The following is an 18335-nucleotide window of genomic DNA, read 5'->3' on the forward strand; positions in this document are numbered from 1 at the left end:
GTGCTTCGAATGCCAGGCTAGGGTGCGGGCACATATTGGCGATGCTAGAGCCAGGACAAGATGGAGTAAGGAGTAAGGATGACGTTGGTGGTGGGGAACTGGAAATATAGCCCCGTAGGACAAATATTTCCATTTCTGGAAAAGAACTACCAGAGTTTAGACACTCTCCTTCCTGTTGGCACTGGGCTCTTTCACTTTGAGAAATTCCTACATATATGAAAGTCCGAACCTATAAAACAAATCTGGAGCCTGATGTTTGCGGGACAAAGGAATTCTTCCCTTTAGGAAGAAATCTTTTGAAAGCTGAGCTCACATAGCGCTTTCAATATACCTCAATCACCGGTCCTGCCCGGGGCACACTACCCCCCAGTAAGCGGAAGTCTTCATGGGCCCTCCTTTTTTATTTCTTATGGAGGAAGAAGAAAGAGCACAGATTAATGAGCACACCCAGAAAACAGTTCTTTCTGTTAACCTGGTGCTATCTTTCTCATTGGAGTTTCCTCCTCTGTTTTCCTGCCCTCGTTATATTCTCCACACACACAGCCAGGTACAGATTCATTTTTATAAAGAAAAAAAATTGTCCTTTCACTGCCTTTTTGGAATTGATACGAAGTGTGTGCCCTTCCTCTCCCCCAGGTCTAAACACCCCCATGCCACTGGTGTGTTTTTGGATTCTTTATTCTAACCAGTTCCTTTTTTTGGAGAGGATTATAATTGACGGTAAACACTTTCTTTAACTTTCTCTAATTACAATTTGATTTTAAATGTAGTTCATATGTTTTCTCTATGCAACTAACCCAAGCGGTGGGCTGCCAGGTTTTCCCGAAGTTGGGAATGAGCAGAACTATTAAATTAAATCACAAGAAACAGGGAAAAGGTACAATTAGTTTCTCCAAGAGGATGCCATTGCATATTTCCTAAAAGACATGAAGATGTCTATGACTGGGGATTTCATGCCTCATTACATATATTTTTCTTCTGGTTTTGTATTCTAGTATGGATTTATCAACACCTGTCTGTAATCTCTCGTGATAGAGAAATTTAGCAAAGAAACCTGGGAGAAATTGAAGTAAGTATACGAAAGGGAAGATGAAGTGTCTCTGGAGCAACAGGTAAGCCTTTGGTGTTTTTACGGTTACAGCTTTTTACTGACCTTTGGATTAAGCCAGTTAGTTGAATGAACCCATCTTAAAAGATACAGCTGGTTCTCAAAGCGATTCAGTTACTAGGGGGATCGATTCCAGCACCGTAAACATGTGAATTAGATATAGAAAACACCTGGTACACCTTAGCTGTCTTCCATGAAGGTATCAGTCTTAATCACTAAAATCAGCCTTAAAACGGGGTCTCACTGTAAATAATGCCAACATTATTTTAACTTTTATCTCATGAATGAATTCTCATTTTCTCTTTCTAATCACAGAAGAGAGAGCAACTGCATTATTTCCATTGCACATCAATGGAGCTGCCAAACAGAAGAGGGGAGATACCTTTTAAGTTTGGCCAGAATCACTTCTTAGGTGTTCTTTAGTTAATTCTTAGTTTTTCTCCTCTGCCTCCATCCAGTAACCCGTTAATGCCATCATTTATATCTCCATATAGTCTCCTGTCTGACTCTTGCAATCTTGTGCCATCTGTCTGCTTCCCTAGAGGCTCCCAGACCTAAGGTTGGGGATGAAAGTGGCTCAGAAATCATTTGATCCTAGGAAGGGAGAGGAAAACAAAAATATGGAAAAATGATTGGCTTCCTCAGTTCATCAATGCCATGCAAATTAAAACAATTAGGCACTGCTTTGCCTATTAAATCTCCAAAAAATTTAAATGATAATAACCAGTTCTGGTTAAGATGCAGCAAAATGGGTAATTGTTGGTGGCATAGGAAATCAGTGCAGCCCCTTTGGAAAGCAATCTGACAACATGTACCAAAAGCTGTGCAAATGATCAAATCCTTTGAAGCAGTAAGTCCATTCTTGAGAATCTATTCTCTTAGAAACGCATACCTTTATGCACACATATACGTATATATATGCAAAAAGATATAATGTAGCTTTATATTTATAAATAATAAAATAAAAATTGTCTTTAGGAGTTAAAAACAAACCAACAAACAAATGGAATGATGAAAGAAATATGCATTATTATGTGATGATTGCAAAGATCATGAAGCAACTTGCAAATTTTTATGATAATACTAAGTTAAAAAAAACAAGAAAAAAACAAAAATGACACAAGTTACCTATCTACTAGGTAAATTACACAAATGAGAAAGGATTAAGAGAAAGACCAAAATAATAACTAATAGTGACTGAATTAGATAAAATCCTGGATGATTTTTTTCCTAATATCTATTTCCCAAATTTTCTTTTTCTATTTCCCAAATTTGCTATATGTTTTTATTGCTTCTGTAATGTAAAAACAACTTAAAATGCTTCATGCAAACTTTCCCTCCCCTTCCTCTTACTCCCATTTTAAAAAGAAAATAAATCGAGCTGAGTACACAGTGACTTGCCCACAGCTAGGTCCTGCCCACACCCATGGCCCTGCGCAGGCCCGGCCACTGCAGCCCACTGCTCACACGCAGGGCACCATCAACCATCTTATTCTAGGGAAGCCAGCCCAGGGGTAAATCAGCATCTCTGGGGTAAATTGCTTACAGCTCCACAAGTTTAGATGGGAAAAAGGAGCTCTGGCGTCACAGAGGCGAAGAATACTCATTTCCAAATATTTTAAGTAGGAGCACTGAGTAATTATGATCAGAGAAAACTTGGACTGGTGGACCCTTGGGAGATTACTTAGCCCAGATCTTCTCAGTTGACAGATGAGGAAACTGAGGCCCAGAAAGGTTAAGTGACTTGGCCAAGACTGCACAGCAAGGGGGCAACAGGACCAGGATGCACTGTTGGAACCGTAAAGTGCTCCTTTGCAGCCCCCTATGCGACCTTGGGAAGAGAAGCATCTGAAGCCTTTTTTATTTTTTATTTTTTTATAATGGCCATTATGTTTTAAAGGCTAAACTCAGTAAGAATAGAGAACAGGAAAGAGCAGTCTCCTTATTTTAAGCACTTACCTTGGGCCACGCCTCTTATATAATGATCTTATGAAAGCCCAACAAGAACGCTGCAAGGCAAGGTATTGCCCTGCTTTACCAAAGAGGAAACAGTCCCGGAGAGGATGATGCTGACTGCTCGGTAGGTAAGGGGGCTGGGGTGGGGACACAAATCCAGGTCTGTGACTGCAAAGACTCCTCTTTCTATTAAGCCATTCTACCTGGGGAAAGGAAGAGCAACTGGCAACGGGAATTCATTTTCTTTATTCTTTTTTTTTTTTCTTTCTTTCTTTGTGAGACGGAGTCTCACTCTGTCGCCCAGACTGGAGTGCAGTGGCGTGATCTCGGCTCACTGTAACCTCTGCCTCCCGGGTTCAGGCGATTTTTCTGCCTCAGCCTCCGGAGCAACTGGGACTATAGGCGCCCGCCACCACGCGGGAATTCATTTTCAGGGACTCTGTGTGAAATAAGAGAGGCGTGTCTTTCAACATGCGTTTACTGAGTTCCCATAGTAGGTCTGGTACTGCGAAAAACACTGGAGGATTGAAGAAGCAAATAAGCCATTTGGCCTGGATGGCTTTAGAATCTGTGGAAACATGACAGGTGTGCCTGGAACACAGGAACTAGGGTGATGAAGGGCGATGTCAGATGGGAAACTGGGATGGTTTCCTCTGCTACAAACTTGACAGGGGCAGGTCAGCTCCAGCCATGCCCACATGGGCCTTCCAGAGGATCAGCTGCTCCTATCAGAGGGCAAGCAGTGTTAGGAGGAGGAAACAGAAATGGCGGGCTCAGCCAGGCTGTTGGGTGGCCACTGCAGGGTCGGGTGGGGAACCAACTTGGCAAATAGGATACTCATCTTCTCAGAAGTCACAGGGCATTGTTGCAAGTCCCCAGGAAGCAGTCGTTGGATTCAGCGGAGGCTCTGGGGCTACAGTGCTGAGCTCAAAGCCCAGAAGCGAGGCTTACAGTCTGTACGAGCCCGGCATGGCACTTAACCACTCTGCGACCCAGGTGTTTCATCTGAAAAGAAAAATAGTAAAAGTAGCTAACCTCGTGGGGTTATGGCAATTGTTAAATGAGATTGATAATACAAACCCGGCACTGAGAAAAAATGAGTGGCCCAGGATGGGCCCTCCACAAATGTAAGCTGCTGTTGCATCATGGCTGCTCCCGTGGTTGCTACTGGCTTATTTTCAAGATGCTGGTCCTCACGTGGGGTGGGGGAGAGTTGGGGGGCAGTGGTCTGCATCCCACTGGACTGGATTTGCGTGTGGGCTCTGCTGCTCAGAGCTGTGCGATCTTGAGCGGGTTGCTTCACCTCTCTGAAGCTCTGTTTCCTCATTGATAAAGGGGGAATAATGTACCATCTTCTAGGGTTAAGGAGAGAATTGAGTGGTGCAATCTACACTGAAGTACCTAGTAGAAACTCAGTAAGCATCCTTCTTCCTCCTCTGAGATATAGGTGCTACATTAAGATTACATTTTTCTTGACATTATTAGAACCACTTTGCTGCTGGTCAGATAACGATGCTTTCCATCTTGAAGAAGCAGATGTTCCTCAAAGGCTTTCTCTTTGCCCAGAGGGAGACCTTGCCTCCTAAAGTTAGTATGATTTGCTGAATGGCTTTATCTCCACTCCTCCTTTCAGTCTGACCTCCCTGACACCCAGTGCGGGCCAGTGTCTAACCCTGCCTCGAGGAACCCTCATAAAGCTAGGGACCAGGCTGGGAGCGGGAGAGATGGATTTTTGTTGATTGATTTTTGACTTATGAATATTCTACCATGTGATTTTCTGGTAAGGACCTTTAGCCTCAGCTCAGCTGCTGCTTAAAAGAACCTGTTTTGCCTAGGAGAAAGGCCAGGGCTCTGGGAATCACTGAAAATAGCCAGAAATAGCCAGAGCACTTAGACATGAGCAGAGGTAAAATGACACGTTCAGCTCTGCCTCTGACAGGCAGCTGAGTTGTGCTGTTTAAGGAGGGACTCTCGCCCTCTGGGTATGACGGAACGTAGGTAGCATGGCCAGCTGCTGGAACCCTCATTGGTTGAGATATTCAGCACATCTTTCCAAATCAAGGGGGAAAAATCCCCAACTTTCCATGTGTAAGTGGATGGAAGAGACTTTTTCCTTTTCGGATCCTTGGTGCGACCTCCCTGAAAGGCTGGAATGTCATCTCTTTCTTCCTTTAGAAGAGCAGTTCTCACAGCATTCCCAAACAAACAGGAATCTACATGACCTCCAGGGGGATAAAGGACATTTGAATGAGGGTACAAGAATGCAAGGGAACCAGAGAAATATGTTTGGGAATAGAGAACCCAGCAGGGCACATCCTGCGCTTGTGTCATTAGGTTTTATCTCTTTCATCTTGAAGTTTCAATTCTCTGCTTAATTGGGTCTCAGAGGATGTTTGTATACAGAGCACTAGGCATCTATATGATTGCATTGGAAATGTATCTTTAAGCCAAAAATAAAGCCAATCTAACAAGTCCACCAGCTATGAAAATTGCATCATATTAGAATTTACTTAAAAAAACAAAAAACAAAAAAACCCCCAAAAAACTAGTGCAGAAAATTCAGCTTTTAAAGGAGAAATTAAGGCGAGATTATTGGTTGTGTAAAAGGATTTGCTTCAGGCCACATTTAAATAACAAATTCCCTGGTGCTTGTAGAGTAGAATTTCAGCTGAGAAAGAAAAAAACCCATCAATTCCTACAGAAATTTTAAGAAGAAATGATTAGGTAAAACGAAGCATGTTTCCAGACCTTATGACATAAATTTTATCTTAACATGAAATAGGAAACAGATGTTTCTCCTCCTTTGCTTGCAGTATTTTCCTCTCTTATAGTCTGGATTTGTAGATTTCTAATTATAAATCACTCTTTTTTTTTTCTGAGACGGGGTCTTACTCTGTCACTCAGGCTGGAGTACAGTGGTACAATCATAGCTCGCTGCAGCCTCAAACCCTTGATCTCAAGCGATCCTTCCACCTCAGCCACCAGAGTAGCTGGGACTACAGGCATGCACCACCATGTCCAGCTAATTAAAAAAATTTTTTTTTAGAGACAAAATCTCTCTCTGTTGCCCAGTCTGGTTGTGAACTCTTGGCCTCAAGAGATCCTCCTGCCTCAGCCTCTCAAAGTGCTGGGATTACAGGTGTGAACCACCATGCCTGGCCTAAATTGCTTGTTTATAATCTTTTGGTTAAAACCTTTATTGAAGCTTAACAATGAGAAGGAACTAATGGATTAGGAAGAGTAAGGCCTTTGGGATCAGATAAACCTTTACATTTTGCCTGGATCACTTACTTGCTGTTTGACTTGGGCAAATGTATTTATTCAACAAGTATTTAGCTTCTAGGATGTGCTGAACAAAGTTTCAGGCACTGGGAATAGAGGCAAAGGGAATAGGCAAGGGCTGTGTTCCCTGGGAATGTATTCCAATGGGGAGGACCGTAAACAGGCAAATAAACAAATAAAACTCAGGTTGTGCAAAGAGCTAAATTTAGAATATTTAGTAGTGACTGGGGAGAGAAGATGCCAGTTGCCCTGAGTTGGTCAGAGAAAACCCTTTGGCAAAGGTAATGTTTGAATGAAAAGAAGGAAGGAGCCAGCCTAGAGACAGGGAAGTTATCTGTGTTCCAGAGAACATGGCAAGTGCAAAGGTCCTGAGGTCAGACTGAGCTCAGTGAAGTTGAGACCCAGAAAAAAATCTAACACGGTTGGAATATCATATGTGAGGAGTCTAATAGGAGATGAAGGCGGAGAGGGTTTTAGGGATCAGAACATATAAATGTGTAGAAGATGAGAAGGAGTTGAACTTTTCTTCTAATTGCAAGAAGGGTTACTGAAGTTTCTGAGCCTTGGTGCGCTCACTTGTAAATAGAGATAATCATGGTGCTCACCTCCTCCACTTGTGAGGACTGAGGCAGCTAACATAGGTGAGGCGGTTAACATCCCCTTGGCACTTTGGTTGCAGAACTTAGTCCAGGATTTTGCTTCCAAGGATCAGCAATCCACTGTGTAAGCTAATGTTTAAAGGAGTTACTGTAAAGATTCAGAAGACTCTAACAGAGCTCAGTTGCAGGAAGTACAGAGAAATCTCAGAGAAAACAGAAAGTCAGCAGGCCTCTTTTCAATGCTGCGTCTCCCTTCATGTTTACTCTATTTTCCTGGTTCTCTCTTCTCTCTGCAAGACTTTTAATTTCTGTTCCTTTTTTTTTTTTTATTTTTTGGAAATGCATCTTTAAGCCTGTCACCCAGGCTGGAGTTCAGTGGTGTGTTCATAGGTCAATGCAGCCTCAAATCCTGGGTTCAAGTGATCCTCCTGCCTCAGCTTCCTGAGTAGCTAGGATAAGAGGCACATGGCACTGTGCCTGGTTATTTTATTTTATTTTTTGGTGAGACAGGCTTTTGCTTTGTTGCCCAGGTTGGTCTCAAATTCCTGACTTTAAGTGATCCTCTCACCTCAGCCTCTCAAAGTGCTGGGATTACAGGTATATACCACCATGACTGGACTCAATTTCTATTTCTTCCAAGCTTTTCTATATGCCCTTTGGATTCAAGAGATCACCATCATCAGACTGGCTCAGTTTCTCAGTGCCTCAATTGCAGATGCCTGAGAAAGAGGCTTTGATGGTCTTTGGTCTGGAGTCTATATGTATCCCCTTCAGATGGACTTTGGAGGGTGGGGACTTTGGAGGGTGGGGTCTCAAAGAAGAGGTAATGGGTAGAGCCATCAGGACTGACGTATATTCTCCTCTGTATAAATATTTATTTATTTATTTATTTATTTTTAATTTTATTTTTATTTATTTTTTTTTAAATTTATTTATTATTATTATACTTTAAGTTGTAGGGTACATGTGCATAACTTGCAGGTTTGTTACATATGTATACTTGTGCCATGTTGGTGTGCTGCACCCATCAACTCGTCATTTACATCAGGTATAACTCCCAATGCAATCCCTCCCCCCTCCCCCCTCCCCATGATAGGCCCCGGTGTGTGATGTTCCCCTTCCTGAGTCCAAGTGATCTCATTGTTCAGTTCCCACCTATGAGTGAGAACATGCGGTGTTTGGTTTTCTGTTCTTGTGATAGTTTGCTGAGAATGATGGTTTCCAGCTGCATCCATGTCCCTACAAAGGACACAAACTCATCCTTTTTTATGGCTGCATAGTATTCCATGGTGTATATGTGCCACATTTTCTTAATCCAATCTGTCACTGATGGACATTTGGGTTGATTCCAAGTCTTTGCTATTGTGAATAGTGCTGCAATAAACATACGTGTGCATGTGTCTTTATAGCAGCCTAATTTATAATCCTTTGGGTATATACCCAGTAATGGGATGGCTGGGTCATATGGTACATCTAGTTCTAGATCCTTGAGGAATCGCCATACTGTTTTCCATAATGGTTGAACTAGTTTACAATCCCACCAACAGTGTAAAAGCGTTCCTATTTCTCCACATCCTCTCCAGCACCTGTTGTTTCCTGACTTTTTAATGATCGCCATTCTAACTGGTGTGAGATGGTATCTCATTGTGGTTTTGATTTGCATTTCTCTGATGGCCAGTGATGATGAGCATTTTTTCATGTGTCTTTTGGCTGTATGAATGTCTTCTTTTGAGAAATGTCTGTTCATATCCTTTGCCCACTTTTTGATGGGGTTGTTTGTTTTTTTCTTGTAAATTTGTTTGAGTTCTTTGTAGGTTCTGGATATTAGCCCTTTGTCAGATGTGTAGATTGCAAAAATTTTCTCCCATTCTGTAGGTTGCCTGTTCACTCTGATGGTAGTTTCTTTTGCTGTGCAGAAGCTCTTTAGTTTAATGAGATCCCATTTGTCAATTTTGGCTTTTGCTGCTGTTGCTTTTGGTGTTTTAGACATGAAGTCTTTGCCCATGCCTATGTCCTGAATGGTACTACCTAGGTTTTCCTCTAGGATTTTTATGGTATTAGGTCTAACATTTAAGTCTCTAATCCATCTTGAATTAATTTTCGTATAAGGAGTAAGGAAAGGATGCAGTTTCAGCTTTCTACTTATGGCTAGCCAATTTTCCCAGCACCATTTATTAAATAGGGAATCCTTTCCCCATTTCTTGTTTCTCTCAGGTTTGTCAAAGATCAGATGGCTGTAGATGTGTGGTATTATTTCTGAGGACTCTGTTCTGTTCCATTGGTCTATATCTCTGTTTTGGTACCAGTACCATGCTGTTTTGGTTACTGTAGCCTTGTAGTATAGTTTGAAGTCAGGTAGCGTGATGCCTCCAGCTTTGTTCTTTTGACTTAGGATTGTCTTGGAGATGCGGGCTCTTTTTTGGTTCCATATGAACTTTAAAGCAGTTTTTTCCAATTCTGTGAAGAAACTCGTTGGTAGCTTGATGGGGATGGCATTGAATCTATAAATTACCTTGGGCAGTATGGCCATTTTCACGATATTGATTCTTCCTATCCATGAGCATGGTATGTTCTTCCATTTGTTTGTGTCCTCTTTTATTTCACTGAGCAGTGGTTTGTAGTTCTCCTTGAAGAGGTCCTTTACATCCCTTGTAAGTTGGATTCCTAGGTATTTGATTCTCTTTGAAGCAATTGTGAATGGAAGTTCATTCCTGATTTGGCTCTCTGTTTGTCTGTTACTGGTGTATAAGAATGCTTGTGATTTTTGCACATTAATTTTGTATCCTGAGACTTTGCTGAAGTTGCTTATCAGCTTAAGGAGATTTTGGGCTGAGACAATGGGGTTTTCTAAATATACAATCATGTCATCTGCAAACAGGGACAATTTGACTTCTTCTTTTCCTAACTGAATACCCTTGATTTCTTTCTCTTGCCTAATTGCCCTAGCCAGAACTTCCAACACTATGTTGAATAGGAGTGGTGAGAGAGGGCATCCCTGTCTTGTGCCAGTTTTCAAAAGGAATTTTTCCAGTTTTTGCCCATTCAGTATGATATTGGCTGTGGGTTTGTCATAAATAGCTCTTATTATTTTGAGGTACGTTCCATCAATACCGAATTTATTGAGCGTTTTTAGCATGAAGGGCTGTTGAATTTTGTCAAAAGCCTTTTCTGCATCTATTGAGATAATCATGTGGTTCTTGTCTTTGGTTCTGTTTATATGCTGGATTATGTTTATTGATTTGCGAATGTTGAACCAGCCTTGCATCCCAGGGATGAATCCCACTTGATCATGGTGGATAAGCTTTTTGATGTGTTGCTGAATCCGGTTTGCCAGTATTTTATTGAGGATTTTTGCATCGATGTTCATCAGGGATATTGGTCTAAAATTCTCTTTTTTTGTTGTGTCTCTGCCAGGCTTTGGTATCAGGATGATGTTGGCCTCATAAAATGAGTTAGGGAGGATTCCCTCTTTTTCTATTGATTGGAATAGTTTCAGAAGGAATGGTACCAACTCCTCCTTGTACCTCTGGTAGAATTCAGCTGTGAATCCATCTGGTCCTGGACTTTTTTTGGTTGGTAGGCTATTAATTATTGCCTCAATTTCAGAGCCTGCTATTGGTCTATTCAGGGATTCAACTTCTTCCTGGTTTAGTCTTGGAAGAGTGTAAGTGTCCAGGAAATTATCCATTTCTTCTAGATTTTCCAGTTTATTTGCGTAGAGGTGTTTATAGTATTCTCTGATGGTAGTTTGTATTTCTGTGGGGTCGGTGGTGATATCCCCTTTATCATTTTTAATTGTGTCGATTTGATTCTTCTCTCTTTTCTTCTTTATTAGTCTTGCTAGTGGTCTGTCAATTTTGTTGATCTTTTCAAAAAACCAACTCCTGGATTCATTGATTTTTTGGAGGGTTTTTTGTGTCTCTATCTCCTTCAGTTCTGCTCTGATCTTGGTTATTTCTTGCCTTCTGCTAGCTTTCGAATGTGTTTGCTCTTGCTTCTCTAGTTCTTTTAATTGCGATGTTAGAGTGTCAATTTTAGATCTTTCCTGCTTTCTCTTGTGGGCGTTTAGTGCTATAAGTTTCCCTCTACACACTGCTTTAAATGTGTCCCAGAGATTCTGGTATGTTGTATCTTTGTTCTCATTGGTTTCAAAGAACATCTTTATTTCTGCCTTCATTTCGTTATGTAGCCAGTAGTCATTCAGGAGCAGGTTGTTCAGTTTCCATGTAGTTGAGCGGTTTTGATTGAGTTTCTTTGTCCTGAGTTCTAGTTTGATTGCACTGTGGTCTGAGAGACAGTTTGTTATAATTTCTGTTCTTGTACATTTGCTGAGGAGTGCTTTACTTCCAATTACGTGGTCGATTTTGGAGTAAGTACGATGTGGTGCTGAGAAGAATGTATATTCTGTTGATTTGGGGTGGAGAGTTCTATAGATGTCTATTAGGTCTGCTTGCTGCAGAGATGAGTTCAATTCCTGGATATCCTTGTTAACTTTCTGTCTCGTTGATCTGTCTAATGTTGACAGTGGAGTGTTGAAGTCTCCCATTATTATTGTATGGGAGTCTATGTCTCTTTGTAAGTCTCTAAGGACTTGCTTTATGAATCTGGGTGCTCCTGTATTGGGTGCATATATATTTAGGATAGTTAGCTCTTCCTGTTGAATTGATCCCTTTACCATTATGTAATGGCCTTCTTTGTCTCTTTTGATCTTTGATGGTTTAAAGTCTGTTTTATCAGAGACTAGTATTGCAACCCCCGCTTTTTTTTGTTCTCCATTTGCTTGGTAAATCTTCCTCCATCCCTTTATTTTGAGCCTATGTATGTCTCTGCATGTGAGATGGGTCTCCTGAATACAGCAGACTGATGGGTCTTGACTCTTTATCCAGTTTGCCAGTCTGTGTCTTTTAATTGGAGCATTTAGTCCATTTACATTTAACGTTAAGATTGTTATGTGTGAACTTGATCCTGCCATTATATTAACTGGTTATTTTGCTCGTTAGTTGATGCAGTTTCTTCCTAGCCTCGATGGTCTTTACATTTTGGCATGTTTTTGCAATGGCTGGTACCAGTTGTTCCTTTCCATGTTTAGTGCTTCCTTCAGGGTCTCTTGTAAGGCAGGCCTAGTGGTGACAAAATCTCTAAGCATTTGCTTATCTGTAAAGGATTGCATTTCTCCTTCACTTATGAAACTTAGTTTGGCTGGATATGAAATTCTGGGTTTAAAATTCTTTTCTTTAAGAATGTTGAATATTGGCCCCCACTCTCTTCTGGCTTGGAGAGTTTCTGCCGAGAGATCTGCTGTTAGTCTGATGGGCTTCCCTTTGTGGGTAACCCGACCTTTCTCTCTGGCTGCCCTTAAGATTTTTTCCTTCATTTCAACTTTGGTGAATCTGGCAATTATGTGTCTTGGAGTTGCTCTTCTCGAGGAGTATCTTTGTGGTGTTCTCTGTATTTCCTGGATTTGAATGTTGGCCTGCCCTACTAGGTTGGGGAAGTTCTCCTGGATGATATCCTGAAGAGTGTTTTCCAGCTTGGTTCCATTTTCCCCCTCACTTTCAGGCACCCCAATCAGACGTAGATTTGGTCTTTTTACATAATCCCATACTTCTTGCAGGCTTTGTTCATTTCTTTTTCTTCTTTTTTCTTTTGGTTTCTTTTCTCGCTTCATTTCATTCATTTGATCCTCAATCGCTGATACTCTTTCTTCCAGTTGATCGAGTCGGTTACTGAAGCTTGTGCATTTGTCATGTATTTCTCGTGTCATGGTTTTCATCTCTTTCATTTCATTTAGGACCTTCTCTGCATTAATTACTCTAGCCATCAATTCTTCCACTTTTTTTTCAAGATTTTTAGTTTCTTTACGCTTGGTACGTAATTCCTCCTTTAGCTCTGAGAAATTTGATGGACTGAAGCCTTCTTCTCTCATCTCGTCAAAGTCATTCTCCGTCCAGCTTTGATCCGTTGCTGGCGATGAGCTGCGCTCCTTTGCCGGGGGAGATGCACTCTTATTTTTTGAATTTCCAGCTTTTCTGCCCTGCTTTTTCCCCATCTTTGTGGTTTTATCTGCCTCTGGTCTTTGATGATGGTGATGTACTGATGGGGTTTTGGTATAGGTGTCCTTCCTGTTTGATAGTTTTCCTTCTAACAGTCAGGACCCTCAGCTGTAGGTCTGCTGGAGATTGCTTGAGGTCCACTCCAGACCCTGTTTGCCTGGGTGTCAGCAGCAGAGGCTGCAGAAGATAGAATATTTCTGAACAGCGAGTGTACCTGTCTGATTCTTGCTTTGGAAGCTTCCTCTCAGGGGTGTACTCCACCCTGTGAGGTGTGGGGTGTCAGACTGCCCCTAGTGGGGGATGTCTCCCAGTTAGGCTACTCAGGGGTCAGGGACCCACTTGAGCAGGGAGTCTGTCCCTTCTCAGATCTCAACCTCCATGTTGGGAGATCCACTGCTCTCTTCAAAGCTGTCAGACAGAGTCGTTTGCGTCTGCAGAGGCTTCTGCTGTGTTTGTTATTGTTTACTGTGCCCTGTCCCCAGAGGTGGAGTCTACAGAGACAGGCAGGTTTCCTTGAGCTGCTGTGAGCTCCACCCAGTTCGAGCTTCCCAGCAGCTTTGTTTACCTACTTAAGCCTCAGCAATGGCGGGCGCCCCTCCCCCAGCCTCGCTGCTGCCTTGCCGGTAGATCACAGACTGCTGTGCTAGCAATGAGGGAGGCTCCGTGGGCGTGGGACCCTCCCGGCTAGGTGTGGGATATGATCTCCTGGTGTGCCTGTTTGCTTAAAGCGCTGTATTGGGGTGGGAGTTACCCGCTTTTCCAGGTGTTGTGTGTCTCAGTTCCCCTGGCTAGGAAAAGGGATTCCCTTCCCCCTTGTGCTTCCCAGGTGAGGCGATGCCTCGCCCTGCTTCAGCTCTCGCTGGTTGGGCTGCAGCAGCTGACCAGCACCGATCGTCTGGCACTCCCCAGTGAGATGAACCCAGTACCTCAGTTGAAAATGCAGAAATCACCGGTCTTCTGTGTGGCTCACGCTGGGAGTTGGAGACTGGAGCTGTTCCTATTCGGCCATCTTGCTCCGCCCTCTCTCTCCTCTGTATAAATAAATTCATGAAAAAGGAATGAATGGTTGGATGATTCATGTGTGTATGAATGGAAGATGAATAAATGAATGAGAGGTGGATGGATGACTGACTACCAAGCCCAAACCAACCCATTTAGGAGAGAGGTGGGTGGGATTACATGGCTTCTCTCTGTGTCATGGGTTCTTAACCAGAGGTTCGTGGATAGGCTTGGGAAGGTCTGAGAACCCTTCAAAATCATCTATTAAAATGTTGTGTACATGTGACTACATGTATTTTTTGGGGAGAGTGTTCATAGTTTTCATCAGAATCTCTAAGAGCTCTACAATCTAAAAAAATTCAAGGATCCCTGATTATGAATCCTTGGGATTTTTGTTCTTCCTAAATAGGAAATGCTGGTCGGGCACAGTGGCTCATACCTGTAATCCCAGCACTTTGGGAAGCAGGGGCGGGCGGATCATGAGGACAGGAGTTTGAGACTGGCCTGGCCAACATAGAGAAACACCATCTCTATTAAAAATACAAAGAAATTAGCTGGGTATGGTGGCAGATGCCTGTAATGCCGGCTATTTGGGAGGCTGAGGCCAGAGAATCACCTGAACCTGGGAGGTGGAGGTTGCAGTGAGCTGAGATTGCTACATTGCACTCTAGCCTGGGCGACAGTGTGAGACTCCATCTCAAAAAAAAAAAAAAAAAAAAAAAAAAAAAAAAAAAAAAGGTGTTAACATGGTAACATCCTGAGAAGCATTCCTTCAAGCCCAGTATATTGGAAAATGAATTGAGCCAGAAAAAGTCAGAATTCATTCATTCCCTTTTCTGCTATCCCTTGTCCATCCAATTGACTCACCAAGTTTCTTACCCCTTCTTCAAGACTGAAAGCCCCTGTCCCTCCATGTTATCTACTTTTCCCATAAATAAAGTCTAGTGAAAAAGTAGCTGAAAGCAGAGAGTTTTTTTTTTTTTTTTTTTTTTTTTTTTGAGACGGAGTCTTGCTCTGTGCCCCAGGCTGGAGTGCAGTGGCGCGATCTCGGCTCACTGCAAGCTCCGCCTCCCGGGTTCACGCCATTCTCCTGCCTCAGCCTCCCGAGTAGCTGGGACTACAGGCGCCCGCCACCTCGCCCGGCTAATTTTCTTGTATTTTTAGTAGAGACGGGGTTTCACCGTGTTAGCCAGGATGGTCTCGATCTTCTGACCTCGTGATCCGCCCGTCTCGGCCTCCCAAAGTGCTGGGATTACAGGCTTGAGCCACCGCGCCCGGCCAAGCAGAGAGTTTTTATTTTTAACTTTGATCCAAAAATGTTGCCTGTCTCCCCACTTCTGTGCCATTCCTGACCACAAACGTGTTTGCTGGTTCATCTAGCTGCCTGAAACCACAGCCCCTCAGTGCCAGAAGGGCCCTTAGAAATCAATCTGGTCAGAGCATTTCACCTGGAGGAGTCAGCCTCCAAAAGATCATATGAGAATATCTGTGGGAAATTCTAAAAATATAGTGAATATTATAATATTAAATATACAAAGCAGAAGTGTTTTTTTCTAACAAAAGCTGTCGAAGGTAAAGCTTGAGAAATATTTTTGTTTAGAAGGACTATACGGAAGATAAACTTTTTTCTTTTTTTTTTTTTTTTTGAGATGGAGTCTCGCTCTGTCACCCAGGCTGGAATGAAGTGGCGCGATCTCAGCTTACTGCAACCGCTGCCTCCCGGGGTTCAAGCTATTCTCTTGCCTCAGCCTCCCGAGTGGCTGGGATTACAGGCATACGCCACCACACCCAGCTAATTTTCTTATTTTTGGTAGAGACAAGGTTTCACCATGTTGGCCTGACTGGTCTTGAACCTCTGACCTCATGTGATCTGCCGACCTTGGCCTCCCAAAGTACAGGGATTACTGGCGTGAGCCACTGTGCAGGGCCTGGAAGATAAACTTAGTAGGAATAGAAACAGATATCATGAGGCCTGAAGCTTATATACTTTGGGAAGCCTCCTTTAAAAAGAATATAATTGCAAATAAAAATTCAGCTACAAAAATAAGTACTTTTTTAGAATTAAGGAAGAAAACTTTAAAGCTGTCAGATAACATGAACATCAAAAGCTGGAAACATGTTTTAGTTATTACTATCATAAATTAACCTTCTTTTAGAATATGCTTTCCTGCATCTTTGGCTGTATTTTGCTTTTTCTGTCCATCGGACAATGATTTTATAATGTCATTTTCTATAAAGAGGGTAGAATGAATATTCTAGCATGGCTGACTGAAAATTGTTTTTGTTGTGTTTTGTTTTCATTGTTAGTATAGACAAATTTCTTTATGCACATCCATAACTTTCTCAGCAGTTTCTTACTGAAGTGTGCTTCTTTCCTGGTGGCAAGTCCTGGGAAAACTCCAGCCTTTGATCTCCCTTGACCTGTTCCACCCCTCTCCCCTACTTTTAGGCAAGTCCTCTTGGACCAGGCAGTCCCCACTGGGAATGTGCAGTCTCTCTTTCAGATGCCTTTTTGGGAGTCAGAATAGAGTCTGGATGTGTGTTGAGTCTACCAGAAGCAAGTGGTCCTGAGGACTGGGTGGTCTGCAGCCCCACCCACAGGCACCCAGGACCACCACCAGGGCATATAAAGTGACCTCTCAGGCTGGAGATGGCTTTTAGCTAGAGGGGGCCAGGTGGGGCTGCTTCCTCCCTGTCCTGGAAGCCTCAGCTTCATTAGCTTCCAAAGCACACCTGAATTACTCTTGATTTAAATCAGAAGTTCTTAAACACTTTGGTCTTCAGAAGCCTTTATACTCTCATAAATTATCGAAGACCCCACAGAGCTTTTGTTTAATCTATGGGTATCTATGGTATTAGAAATCAAAACAAACAAATTTTAAAAAACATTTTAAAATTCATCTAAATAAGTATATGTTATAATATATAATATAATTATGGTACAATACATAATATTACTTGTTAGTGTAATGTATTTTTATGATAAATAACTATATTATTCAAATAAATTAATGACAAGATGGCATTACTTTACAGTTCTGGAAATCTCTTTTAATATCTGATGAAGTAATGGAAGTGGGATTCCATCTTCCACAATGTATATATTCCGTGATATGATTTTGGTTGAAATTTATGAAGAAATTATGGAAGGAAGAAGAACTTTAATACTCTTTTCAGATCATTGTGGCTATTCTTTTAAACCTCACAAAAACTTGACAAGTGGTAGTTTCTCAAAGGTCAGTTATAATTGAATCTGTAACTGTACGGATGACCTTCTTCATACTCTGTTATATTAAAATCTCTTGATCTGTGTTACATTTGGATATAAATTTTAAGCATCATTTTGTACTAGCTTGCATGAGTTATTTGGAAACTATTAGCTCACTGACTTGTGCTAATCTTACAAATGTTGACACGTTTCACTATACAATATCAAAATTGCATTTGTCAATATCATCCCAATCTTAGCCTCTAAGGATTGGGATGCTAATAAGCTTACAGTATAAGATGCAATTTTTTTCCCCAAAATTCTTATTTTTGTTTCAGAGCATGAGTTTTGTCACTGGCAACACATTCTGCCAGTTATTTTCCTTGAAGTGACAGGCTAACTTTGTTCTTTTCTTAAGAAAATGTCTGCCAAATATCCAAGTCTGAGTAACCATGGTTCGTCTGTCAGTGGTTTTTTAAGTGGAAATGATGTTCCATTAAAAAAAGTGGCTAATTCAGCTCATAACTCAATCGTGCAAGTCCTTTTCCTGGAAGTGGCCATTCACACTCGTGCATATAGGAGAAGTACTTTATTTGAGTGTGTATTTCCCATTCTGTTACACAAAATATTCAAAAGATGTATACTCAGGGTCAAGATTTCATGACATTGGTAATTTTTACTACCTCAAAATGAACAACCTAAAGTGAAACTGGCTTTTTTTTTTTTTACTGCACATATGTGACAGTGAAGAATATGATGACTATAAATAATATACTGAAGATTTAAGAAAAGAATATAATAAATAATGTAATAGTTTTGTGCCACTGTCTTGATTGATGCTATAAGGCACCAAATTTTACTCACCAATGCTTATGGGTCGTTAGTGCAAATACCAATTGGTACCAAAGGCGAATAATGTCTTAATTTGGTTTTGAAAATAGTTTGGCCTCGTGGATTCCTAAAAACACCTTAGGTATTTGCACCTTAGGGTTCCATGGGTCATACTTTGAGAACTGCCGGCTTAAATGTCTTAAGCGTCCTTCTAAGTGAATCAGAGGTCAAGGAAGGAGACATCATTGGTGGCTGAGGGAGAGAAGGGGAGGACCAGACATGACAGTCTTCATGACAAC

General features: G+C 41.7%; 1 protein-coding gene across 6 annotated transcripts in view; it reads right to left on the reverse strand.

Annotated features, from left to right (window-relative positions):
* Positions 1 to 964: 964 nt before the first annotated feature.
* Positions 965 to 18335, reverse strand: part of LOC105490738 (uncharacterized) — a 78412-nt gene continuing 61041 nt past the window's right edge. For 4 of the 6 annotated variants that reach the window (XM_071081315.1, XM_071081312.1, XM_071081311.1 and 1 more), the window contains 2 exons: positions 13925 to 14029; positions 3295 to 4069 (listed from right to left, as the gene is read on the reverse strand). In XM_071081315.1, coding sequence (XP_070937416.1) covers positions 3992 to 4069; positions 13925 to 14029 — 183 coding nt within the window. In that variant the 3' untranslated portion in view covers positions 3295 to 3991. Of the gene's footprint in view, positions 1703 to 3267; positions 4070 to 13924; positions 14030 to 18335 lie in introns of those variants that run through there. The other 2 variants (XR_011614780.1, XR_011614781.1) reach the window with 2 other exon arrangements.

This window comes from Macaca nemestrina, chromosome 16 (assembly GCF_043159975.1).
Source record: "Macaca nemestrina isolate mMacNem1 chromosome 16, mMacNem.hap1, whole genome shotgun sequence".
In the NCBI taxonomy this organism is placed as follows: Eukaryota; Metazoa; Chordata; class Mammalia; order Primates; family Cercopithecidae; genus Macaca; species Macaca nemestrina.